A 12,226-nucleotide genomic window follows, 5' to 3' on the forward strand; every position below is an offset into this window, starting at 1 on the left:
CCAGCCAGCTGGCCTCCACTGGAGGACACACCAGATAAATAAATAAAAAACAACCAAAAGTGGCATCTGAGCTAAAAAAAATACTAAAGTAATGTGGAAATCAAAAGCTTTTCATTTGGCTGAATGTAGAAGTAACTGTTGGCAAACGTTTAAAATGAAAAAAAAAAATATATTTTCTAAAATAATTTCAACTGAACTCAATTTTGATTCTTGAAAAATGTTTATTAATGTAACAAAAAAAAGACTGGAAATTGTTTAATTTTAAAAGGAAATAAAATGGGTAAGAAAATGTGTTGATCACATCATTGATTACGTAAAGAGATGATCACAGAGAGATGAACTCCAGTAGTAATAAACAGCCCCACTCTGTGAAATAATGTAAAAAAAACAAAATGACATTCTCTCTGAGAGATCATGAAAATTGCATCCTCCAGGGCGAGAAGGAGAGAACTGTCATAAATCACAAACAATAAAGAAGTAAATACAGATCAATGGAAACAATTGTGCTTTACAGTAATTGTCAGATATGACAAAGAATGAGCAATGAAAAGCACATTTAAGAAAAAAGAAACTGGGTCTCATGTTTTTTTAAAGCTTGTGGCAGGTATAATAAGCTAAACTTGAGGTAATGTGACAAACATCAACGCTGCAACAGGAAGCAATTGTGGGATCCTGTAGCCTGCTGGCGTTTCTGCCTCCTGTTACCAAGACGATTCTGACCCTGATATTTCTGGAAAGGAGTGCTCAGTACGTTTCCAACTGCAAAAAAAAAAAAAAAATCAACAGGTGACTTTAAGTTTCTTCTAATGCAAATGTAACCGGGAACAGTGACTGAGAGATTACCTCCATGTTTTCACCTCTGGTGGATGTTTTAACGTCCAGTCCTGTAGAGCAGAAACAGATGTTTATAAGCAGAGAAGCATCAACTACATTTGTTCAGGGGAGAGCCAGACACTCTTGCAAAATAAAAAACATTTAATGTTGTATCATACGTAATATGTTATTTGTTTTATTAGTTTTCCTCCCAAAATGTATGTTATTTACAGCCTTTGTCAGCATTAATAGACTCACATTAACTGCAGGGCAGTGAGTCACTAGGGGGCAGTAGCAAAATTTTAGGCTTCACAAAAAAACAACGTATGAAGTGGCTTTTTAGCTGCAAAGCCTCTTCTTGTTCCAAGCGTCACTGTCACATGGACTGTTGTTGCTTGTGGAGAACAGTGCCAGGAGAAAGGAGTCCTGAATATCTTTCAAGTATGAAAAATGACGCTTTCGAAAAGTCTTATGCTGAAGCGGAAAGTGGATGCGGAAAACCAGAGTTTCAGTGAAGAATGGACCGATATGTATTTATCGTGCCAACTATTAGAAAATGCCTGCGATCTTTCCAAATGTGCATTGTTGTCAGATATTTTGAAGGCAAATATTTCAAAGAGTAGCTGCTGGCATGGATCCTAAGTCAGTGGGTGAGAGCAAGGACACGAAAAACATGAAGACATTTATCAGACAGCTTAGGGGAAAGTGCCCGGCCAGATTTGTTGGGGCTTCAGATTTGTGAACTTTTCCATTTCCGGGGATTGGATTGGATTCCTGTGTGACCCGTTCACCATCATCCCTGGTGGAGACGAAGGTGATGCTGCTGGGCGAGGCGGCTTCTCAAAGCAAACTCACATCCAGACCACTGATGACGTCAAGGCTGCTCTCCGTGGTGCTGAAAACTTGAGCGGCTTTTGGCTGGCTTGACCAAGACTATGACAGACTGAAGACACTAACCGTGTACGTGCTCACCATGTTTAGAGCAACAAACATGTGTAGCTGAAAATGAACTCTATAAAAGCGTATGGAACCTACGGTGACACCGGTCTTTGGAGGACTGCTGCCAATAAGCAGGACAGCTGTCAAAGCTTAATGGGAATGTAACTTCTCCCGTTAATCAAACATACAGTATGATTCGGTTTAACTTTATTTGTATGCATTTCTTGGACTACAGGCTGCTTTACTTTTAGGCATGCAGTTACCATGTTCCTGGCAGGAACGTTTGGGAAAAACAACTATAATTAAAATAAGATCCTTAAAGAATAAAAGAAATGTTAAACAAGAGCAGTGATTGAAGGCAGGCTATGGCACAAACAACCTGTCAGTGGGTGTTTGTTCCATTTGATAAAATAAAAAAAATAAAAAACATGTTTTTTCTTTTTCACTAGTTTATTCCTGAGTTTGAGTCATATTTTGGTGCCTGGACGGAGAGCTCTGGCGGTCCGGATGTGGCCCACAGGCCTCCAGTTAACGTTAACGGTTTTTAAGCGTCACTTCCTGGTTGACAAACTGGACCCATCGCAGATGGACAAGGATCAGCCCCCAGGTCTCCCACTCAGAAGGCGCGCCGATTTTTTCCAGTGGCCAGCCGCGGTACTGCAACCAAAAATCCCATGGGACCCAGAAAGCTTTTTTCCCATAGACCGCAATAGTAAAAGAGAAGCCTCTAAAACTGTTCACAGGACACCTCCAGCTGTAATCACCGGCTATTACTAATCTTTGTATTCTATATTTTTAAGTCATGGACTTTATATCTGTCAAAAATGTTTTATAACGGCCAGAAAAGTCAAAGAAAAGTCTCTTTCTGGGCGTGACGTCACGGCTGACGTCACAGCCGTGTCCGTGCATTCCACGGATGGATTATATTAATATATATTATGTAATTATATTATATTAATACATTAATAATATATGTAATACTATACATGTAATAATATACATTAATTAAGATATTATATTAATACATATTATATTAATACTCGCGTCATTGCCCCGGGGCATGATGGGAGGCCCCAGAGCATCATGGGAGGTGACTCAACTGCGCATGCTCTATGGGCCGCTGTATGCGGAAGTAAACCCGGAAGTCAGAGATTTTTTCGGCTTATGCGCTGGCTGAGCAGAATGCATTGAAATGAATGGGCGGCCATTTTTGACGTCCCATCCAGTTTTATAATACATCCATGACAAGGATACACACCGTTTCTGTTTCTCCTCTTGTAGTAGATTAGCAGCGCCAGCACAACCACTAGCAGTGCCAGCCCCATCAGACAGAGCAGAGGGAGAGTGTAACCTGGAAGACAGACACAGACACTTTAAATATCTGCTCCAAACACGGACAGACCTCCGCTCGTCCAGAATAATGTGACTGAATCTGTTGCCTTCAATAAAAACACAAACCACGATATAAAAGCAACATGTGGAGCTTCAACACATAGACCGCTGCAGGAGATTCTTCCTGCCCGCAGAAACAAACCTCTACAGGGGATCTCTGAAGAGACTGAAATCATCTACTGCAATCAACTGCAATAATTACTTAGAATAAGAGGGATTAATAAAGTATTTTTTAATCTGATTTGAAGTAAAAACTTTAAAAAAGCCATCTTAAGCTGTAGAGGCTTGTGTTTGATTGGAACACCTCCTACATGAGCGCGCCAGTCTAAGAATCATTGAAGCAGAAAAAGTGGGTCAACCTTTAAATGTAGCGTCTTCGATGTCTTGCTGATGCTGCTCAAACAGGTCTGTGATCGTGGGGGAAATTTTTGGACCTGTGAAAATGATACACACAAACAGATAATTATGCACAGGCATTCAGAAACATGACTATCTAAACAGAGAAAAATCACTGTTTTCTAATTATAGACAACATAAAAAAAACTGGGGAAAACCTCTGTGATGTCACCCACAGGTCTGAAGAGTATTTTTGATGGTCATTTTTTTTTTACCCACCGGATGAAGGGATGCCATCCTTTCAGCATTTGACTCCGATACAAGTTATTGTATTGTATATGTAGATATTTTAGTCAAAGTTCTCCATGAATGATGAGATTAAATGACTGTATACATGATTGAATGTACCTTTATCTGCAGACTGGCTGGTGATTGCAGGGAAAGCAGTGGAGGGTGTGCAGCTCTGCACACTGGGTTTGTGTAAATCCACATCCAAGGGAGGGGAGGTTGGTTCAGATGATGCTGGACAAGTAAGAGAAAATAATACAACATGAATACGTATGAATAAAGCCCATCCATCCATCCATCCATCCATCCATCCATCCATCCATCCATCCATTACATATAATTTAAACTGCAGAGGGCCACAGAAAGATGGAGATGATCCCAGCTGACTGTGAGCAGACGTAAGGTCACTCCTCAGTCACTGTAGACAGCGATCCAACAAAAACATACAAGTTTTTGAGCAGAGTAAGGGAACCAGAACAACCGCAGAACATTTACCTCCATACGTATGACATCAAATAATAAACATGATGGTGTTTGTCAGGGGATAGCCCAGCCGTCAGAATGGTGGCATTTAAAGTGGATATCAACCTGAAAAGGCTAAACCGAAGCCACGATCTTGAATTTGCCTCCGGGTTGTCAGGGATGTTCTGGTTGAACAGGTACATGACAAGCCGATGGTCTGAATGAGATTCGAGGCTCCTTTGGTGAAATGGCTGAACATTACAACAAGACAGCCATCAATGTAGGACTCTGGGAATCAAGCTTTGAATGAAAATCACCAACAGGAACATGTCACGCTCAATGAAGGAACTTAATTGAACTTTTAGAGGTCCTCAAGACAAAGTATGTTGGGCTTGTTCACTAGATGAAAAATATTTGAGGGGGAAATTAACAGCTGGACCAGAGAAGGAATCCTTTCCTGGGCTGTCACAGAAAACAGAGCTGAGCCCTTTGAGGTGATTTGGACATCCTGTCAGGATGGCTGCTGAACATCTCCAATGGGAGGTGTTTCAGACCTGCTCCATCTGACAGACGCCTAGATGCAGACCTAGAGCTCAAGTGAGAACTTTCTGGAACTGGGTGATGTCTAGTGATAAAAAAATGGAATAGCTGAGCGATCAAGGATTCAGTCTAGAACAGGGGTCGGCAACCCGCGGCTCCCTGGAGCTTTTTTTTAAAAAAATGTTTGACCTTTTTTTTCCCTTTTTTTCTTCTTTTTTTCTCTTTTTTTTCCTTTTTTTTCTTCTTTTTTTTCTTTTTTCCTTTTTTCTCTTTTTTTCTTCCTTATTCCTTTCCTTTTTAATCTCGACATTTCGACTTTTTTCTCGAAATTTCGACTTTTTTCTCGACATTTCGACTTTTTTCTCGAAATTCTACTTCAACATTAATCTCGACATTTCGACTTTTTTCTCAACATTTCGACTTTTTTCTCGAGATTGTACTTCAACATTAATCTCGACATTTTGACTATTTCCTCGACATTTCGACTTTTTTCTCGACATTTCGACTTTTTTCTCAACATTTCGACTTTTTTCTCGACATTTCGCCTTTCGCCATTTGCCTTCATTCCAAAGCTTATACAAGACTTTTCATTTTTTGCGGCTCCAGACATATTTGTTTTTTGTGTTTTTGGTCCAATATGGCTCTTTCAACATTTTGGGTTGCCGACCCCTGGTCTAGAATGAAGGTTTACATTTCAGTAAGCAACAGGACAGTAGGAGGATACACATGGGAGGCAGTGAGGACGTTTTTGTGAAATTCTCCAGAAATCCAGCCATAAAGTGGATCACGGTTAAATACAGTATAAACTCACCATTTGCAACTTTGATCTCAACCGTCTGGCATAGGTTTGGAGTAGAGATGACGTCGACTCCACACCTATACAGTCCTGAGTCAGAGGTGGTCAGATTCGCGATGATCACATGAAACACTCCGTTCCTCTTGTAGTCGATCTTGAACCTGCCTCTTTGCGCTCCTGAGGTGCTGGTTTCCACTAGAACATCCCGTATCTTGCACTCATCTTTACAGAGGAACAATTTGTAGAGGTCAGCCAAAGGAAGGGCACAGGTAACTCGGATACTTGCCCCTTCAGCTGCACTACAAACAGTGACCCCAGGGCTGGCGAGAGCAGGGCTCCCATCACACATCACTGTAAAAAGATGAAGAGAGGACATCAGTCATTCCTGATGGATATACTCCCAGCGAAACTGCGGTGATTGACAGTTTTCCCAGATGAGTCAAGGCAACATGCACGTTTGTATAGTATATGTACAGCTTTTGTGTTCTTTTAAATCGGCAGTCTAAGAGCCGGATAAGTGACATGAAGTACTTTTAATAAAAAAGAAATAAAAGAAGACTGTGACATGGAGCAAAAGCACCGTTTTTTCATTCTGGATTGGGCTTGTCTTCCTAAAAACAGCATTTCAAGTTTACAACTACTATAGAATTCAGCTGCACGTGTGCTGACGAGGACCAGAGGGTGGGAACATGTTACACCAGATTTTAAATTGCTGCATTGGCTCCCTGTGCGTTTCAAGATTTAATTTTAATTGATTTCGCTTTTATTGATTTTTAAATGCCTTAATGGTCTTGGGCCTTATTTATCTGATCCCCCTGGGGGGAGGGGGTGGGGTCCCTTGGTATTTATAAAAATAATTATGAAATAATTATAAAACTTATCTAGTTTATGGTTTTCTTTTTGCCCACTTGGGGACAGTAAAAATAATCCGTCCATAATGGTTTTGACTTCCGTTTTGACACATCTGAAGATCGAAATCAACCAACCAGACAGAGAGCGGCTACTTCAGATGCAGAAAACAGGAGCAACGTTATCTCGGTGAGGTTGAGCTGCTACTTTTTTCCCCAAACAGATTAAACTCATACATGATGGGCTTGAATACCGACATGCAGGGTTAACTGGAAGAAAAGAAAATGTCCTAATTTTTGCAGTCACTTACAGATAGTCTCCAGGTACATTTTAAGGTTCTTATTATTGGTAATTGTAAATACATTTTACAAATTAGATGTAATATGATGTGCATATATTGTTAAAGTATTTAGATCTGCAAACAGATTGTTGTCATGAACTTAGTCCTCCAGATCCTTTTGGGACCAGGTTTTGTGTTTGAATTTAAGATTTTGATTCATGCAAATGAAAGCAAAAAAACCTAACCATTGTGCAAAAATGCAATAATAAGACAAAGCATTTGTAAAACTCCCATGTAAGGAACAAAAAAAAAAGATTTGAGGGATACAATTAATAAATAAATAATGCATGAAAAAAACACAGGTGTAGATGGCTTCAATAGCTACACTGTAGTTGTTTTTTTTCCCCATGTGGAACGTCACTTAAAACAGCTTATTCTTATTATTATTCTTATAATAAATTCAAATGACTTAATTCTGACCCAACCCAGGTCATCACAAGACGACCTGGGTTGGGTTGGGTTGTCCAGACTGTATGGGAAGAACTGGACAAACCCTCCGTGACATCATCCATAGGTTTTCTGAAGCGTGTTTTTGGAGCCTCCTTTTCATCGTACTGCACAGGAGTAATGAATGTTTGGCATGAACAAGCCTAAGAAACCAGCGGCAACTCATCCACTATGTCAGTCACAGTTAGCCATTTTAGCTTGGCTGACTCAGCTTATACCAGCAATCCCAATTCATCCTAAAGAAAACGTGTTTTCTTTAAAATATGAATGATTATGCTTTGTCAGGTTTTTACTAACAGTTCAGAAGTCAATACAGTGCTCAGTGCTAAGTAGCAAACGTGATGACAGCTGGCCATTGGCTATGCTGCGTGGCAATCAAAACCACGCCCTTAAAGGTATTATCCCTGATTTTGGAGAGCTAGCAAGATTTGAAAGTGGCACCTCCTCTGCTGGGCGGAGAGTCCTGCAGCAGCAGCCCGGACCGACGCTCTGCTCCCCGCTCTCACACACAGCGGAACCGAGCCGCTCTGGAAATAACTACATACTGGGGGTCCGTGGCAGAGGGGAGGGAGGGGGGTTACACTGGGACACTGTGAGCTGTGGAGGACCCGTGGGAAGTGGACACGGGGGGCTGGAAGCGAGTGCACGCATGGGACAGGGGGTGGGGGGCGTGGGCGGCATGAAGGCATCTGATTGGTTCTTTCCCCCCCTGCCAAGCCTCTGGTCCCTGGACCAATCCGTTTCATTCGGACCGAATGAAACGGATTGGTTAGTTTTTACAGGATTAAAGCTGGGAGGGGGAGGAGGGGGCGGGGCTTAGAGGAGGTGCCACTTTCAAATCTTGCTAGCTCTCAAACATTGCATACTATAACTTTAACTCTTGCATGGTGCTATGGGTTATGCAAGGCCTTTGAGGGACTTCACTCTGGGTCATTTTGAACTGAGCCTCAGCGCCTTGCAAGGATTACTCGCATACATTTATTGCTTTATATGTTTTAACCTGACATGCTACAAAAAAATTATTTAAAGCTCACGTCAGGAGCCGGCACCTAGTGGTCAGTCGAGGAACTGCAACTTTTCTGACCAGTGGGTTGGCTTCAGCCCAGAAATTTGAATGTTGGCAGTTAAATTAATCTAATCAGTGTTTGTCTGTTCTTGGAGTATGACATTTTTTTAATGGAATAACAGCCTTTTTTATTGTTAGGTGTCTCACAATATTCTATTACAGAGATGTTTATGCAGATGTGCATTTAGAATAAAGCAACAGCATTAGCTTGGTTTAAGTCACATTTATCTGATTCCACTTTGTTCATGTGAATTGGGAGTCTTCCTCATACACCAAAGTCAATCATGGTGTTCCACCAGGTTCTGTACTAGGGCCAATCTTTTTCCACCTGTTATAAAGTATGATTGTTAGAGAGTATAACATTAAGCAGTATTGCTGTGCAGATGATGCACAAGTCAAAATCCAATTTGGTTCCCGAGTTCCGCTGATATTTATGAGGCATTATATGAAGTTGAAATTTGGGACTTAACTGTAATTAATTAGAGTATAACAGACTTTCAAACTATTTGACTGAACTAAAATATAATTAGACTGAAATGGTCTGTTCTTAATTTTATTGTATTAAACTTGTTTTCTTTTTGCATGAAGTGTGTTGAGATTAGTTTAGTGGTGAACTGAATCTATATCAGTCCACTGAATTAAACTCAAAGAAATTATGAAAATGTGGGCGAAACGTTCCATGACCCAACAGAACCTCACCATCTGTGACTTGGAGCTGGAACTCCTGCTGCAAATCTGGTGAGGACGAGTTGCCCACGCCGCACCTGTAGCGCCCAGAGTCGGACTTGTGCAGCTGTGAAATGGTCACGTAAAAGATATCGTCGTCGTAGTCGATGCTGTATCTGCCACTCTGGGCTTGGCTGTCTTCGGTTTCCACGAGGATGTTTTCATCCCTGGTTTCTCTCTTTGTTAAAAATCTCCTGCCTTCAGGCGGATGAAACGAACAGCCAAAGGAGAGACTTTCTCCTTCCTGCTTTGTGAAGAGGTTGGAAGACAAGGTTCCTGAAATTATCAAAGCAAAGAGAAACGTACAGCTAGGATCATGTCTCTTGATGAAAAATAGAAGATACATTCATTTACCGTATGTGACATCCATGAAGAGTTCAAGCTACTTTACGATGTATAGTATGTAGAAATTTGGACAAAGATAAAGTCAAGTACATGTACATACAAAGTTCAAGTAAACTATAAAACTATAAAAAGTATAAACTAAATCAGCATCTAGATTTCATTTTAAAGTAAAGGTTCCAGGCTTCCATCAGTTTTAACACCTAAGTGTGGTCAGACGTAGTATTGCTACACTCCGGGGGTTTTGAAAAGCCTTTCTAAGGAACTTCCTGGAGTCACAAACAACCCTAGATCTGTTAGTAGATGGTTAGGAGCGTAAACCTTTTTTAGGGACCAAGCGTAAAATATGTTTTTGAAACAAAATGGAAAATAATTTTAGCATTCGGTGGTCGCAGTTTTTATATAAGTTAATTAACCAAAAACTGATAACACCAATAGCCATGTTGCTGAAAACACATACGCTCACTTAGTTTACCAATTTCTGTTTGTTTTTTTAGTCCCTAATTGATGACTGTAGTCATTTAACAGCAGACCTGGGGTTGTTCTAACTCTGGAAACTTATTCTGACTAAGATTGTCCACACTGCTCCACAAAGGCTCTAAATAATAAAATATCACGAGATTTTATGCTCTGAAGAGTTTTTGTTTTCATATTCACTCATGATACATTCAGGATTAAACGCCGACATGAAAACATGTTTGATGACTTAAAAAAGGTTGTTTTTTTCAAATTTGAATAAAATGTAAAAAAAATGTATTTATCTCGAAGGAAAATTAATTTGATATTAATTGATCAATTGTGAGAAACCATATCATGTATGATGATATTTTCAGCAACAATGTTGTAAATAAGCACAATCTGAGGTTGATGACTGATAATAAAAGGAAAAGGCAGCCTTTTCAAAGAAAATAAAAGCACGAGTGAGTTTCTTTCTTTGTCTACAAACCAGTTTTACTGAAAAATTAAAAATCCTCCACAGTTTACGTGAACAAAAACTGGATTTATATGAGCATACACTGAAAAAAATGCATTTTTGGAGACAGTTAAAGTTTACTCATAATAAAGTTGAATGAACCAAGACGATGATAACAAAATCAATCACAATAATACTTAACTATAATAATTTACTATATTCCAAGTTAAATCATTTGTGTTTAAAGCAATAAAATAAGAAATGCAGCGGTTGTGGATGGCATCTAGAGAGCAACATTTAAAAGCAATTTTAGCATCAACATAAATGAAGTGAATATAAGGAAGAAAAACAAGCATTTGTTGGGTCTTGACCTGATATGAAGCAGAAGAAGAGAAGATGGAAGGCGTTCATCCTGAGCCTTGTGGTGTTTCACGCCCTTCTGTCTGTCTGTCTGGCTGATGAAACCACATTTATAAATGCCTCATGTATCAATTACACCGGCCAGTAAACGCACTGCTTTCACTTTGAAGCATTTCATGATGCAATGTGGGCTCGACAGCATGGACATTTACTGGCCTCTTTAACATAAACGTTGTGTTTGGAGCTCCAGATGAGCTGCTGCTGTATCACATCTGGATCTACAGTATTAAGATCGCATCAGATCCAGAGGTGTCAAGTAACGAAGTACAAATACTTTGTTACCTTACTTAAGTAGAAATTTTGGTTATCTATACTTCACTGGAATAATTATTTTTTAGATGACTTTTTACTTTTACTCCTTACATTTTCACGCAATTATCTGTACTTTTTACTCCTTACATTTTAAAAACAGCCTCGTTACTCTATTTCATTTCGGCCTTTAAAAAAAAACTATCCATTTAAATTGCGCCGTCCGGATAGAGTGAATTTGGTTGTGGTTGTGGCACAGATGTTCTTATCCAGTTTTGTTCTTACATCCTTTGCCCTCAGATTCCTGCAACTAAACTTGGATGTACATTCCAATAAAGGTTAGGATAAATGATAACATGCCTCTGAAGTTTGACTTTTTGCACAAGTATAATACTTATAGGCAACTAGTCATCATATCTCCTGCTCTCTGAAACACATGTTAATGCTCAATAGTACACATATATGGTTCTTTAATATGTTTGCATTATACTAAGACGCATTCATTTTCAATGGCTTTTGTCCTTAATGGCCTTTTTTCCCCCTTACATTACTTTTAATTTTATACTTTAAGTAGTTTTGAAACCCATACTTTTTTACTTTTACTTGAGTAAAAAACTTGAGTTGATACTTGAACTTCTACAGGAGTATTTTTAAACTCTAGTATCTATACTTCTACCTGAGTAATGAATGTGAATACTTTTGACACCTCTGATCAGATCGCATCAGAGTGTAGCCTTCAGTTTTCTGTAATGGTTCGGCCGTGATACTGTAGAGAAACTATATGTGCTGGGATGATGAAATATTGTGGCAGATGTTGAAAAGCAGAACGTAAATGCTGAGTGTACAGTAAATGGTGTTCCGACGTGGAGCAAGTAAAACCCTCCTTACAGAGATATCAGTCTTCATGATTGCTGGACTTCCATAAGCATATTTGGCAAAAAATGTTGTCATGTTTTAAAACTACTGTGATATCAAAATCCTGAAAACTACATTTTGATAATTTCCAACAAATGCCTGTTATGAGGTTTGGAGAGGAAAAAAATGCAGCTCTGGAGAAGGGTGCAACACACAAAAATCCTTTATTTTAGATGAAGAGCACTTATGAACACAACAAGGAGTCACAAGAACAAGACAGGGTAGCAGCATGGATGAACTGGCAGGGAAATGGGGAAAGGCACAACATTAAAATACTCAGATTCTGACGAGACACAAGTGTGAACAGTGAGGAGGGATGGACTGAGAAGTCCAACAAAACCAAACAAAGAAACAAACCATTTCTCAATCACAAGCTTGTGTACTTGGTAGTTT

The 12,226-nt window shown here is 39.6% G+C and overlaps 1 protein-coding gene across 1 annotated transcript; it reads right to left on the reverse strand.

Moving 5' to 3' along the window:
- Nucleotides 1-201: 201 nt before the first annotated feature.
- LOC133456316 (polymeric immunoglobulin receptor) lies at nt 202-10,693 on the reverse strand. Its single transcript, XM_061734790.1, has 8 exons — nt 10,621-10,693; nt 8,968-9,270; nt 5,582-5,917; nt 3,889-4,002; nt 3,504-3,578; nt 3,011-3,103; nt 844-884; nt 202-759 (listed from the first exon to the last, which is right to left on the reverse strand). The coding sequence occupies exons 1-8, from the start codon at nt 10,658-10,660 to the stop codon at nt 745-747; spliced, it is 1,017 nt and encodes a 338-aa protein (XP_061590774.1). The 5' UTR covers nt 10,661-10,693; the 3' UTR covers nt 202-744.
- Nucleotides 10,694-12,226: the final 1,533 nt, after the last annotated feature.

Source organism: Cololabis saira, chromosome 12 (genome assembly GCF_033807715.1).
Source record: "Cololabis saira isolate AMF1-May2022 chromosome 12, fColSai1.1, whole genome shotgun sequence".
Lineage (NCBI taxonomy): Eukaryota > Metazoa > Chordata > Actinopteri > Beloniformes > Belonidae > Cololabis > Cololabis saira.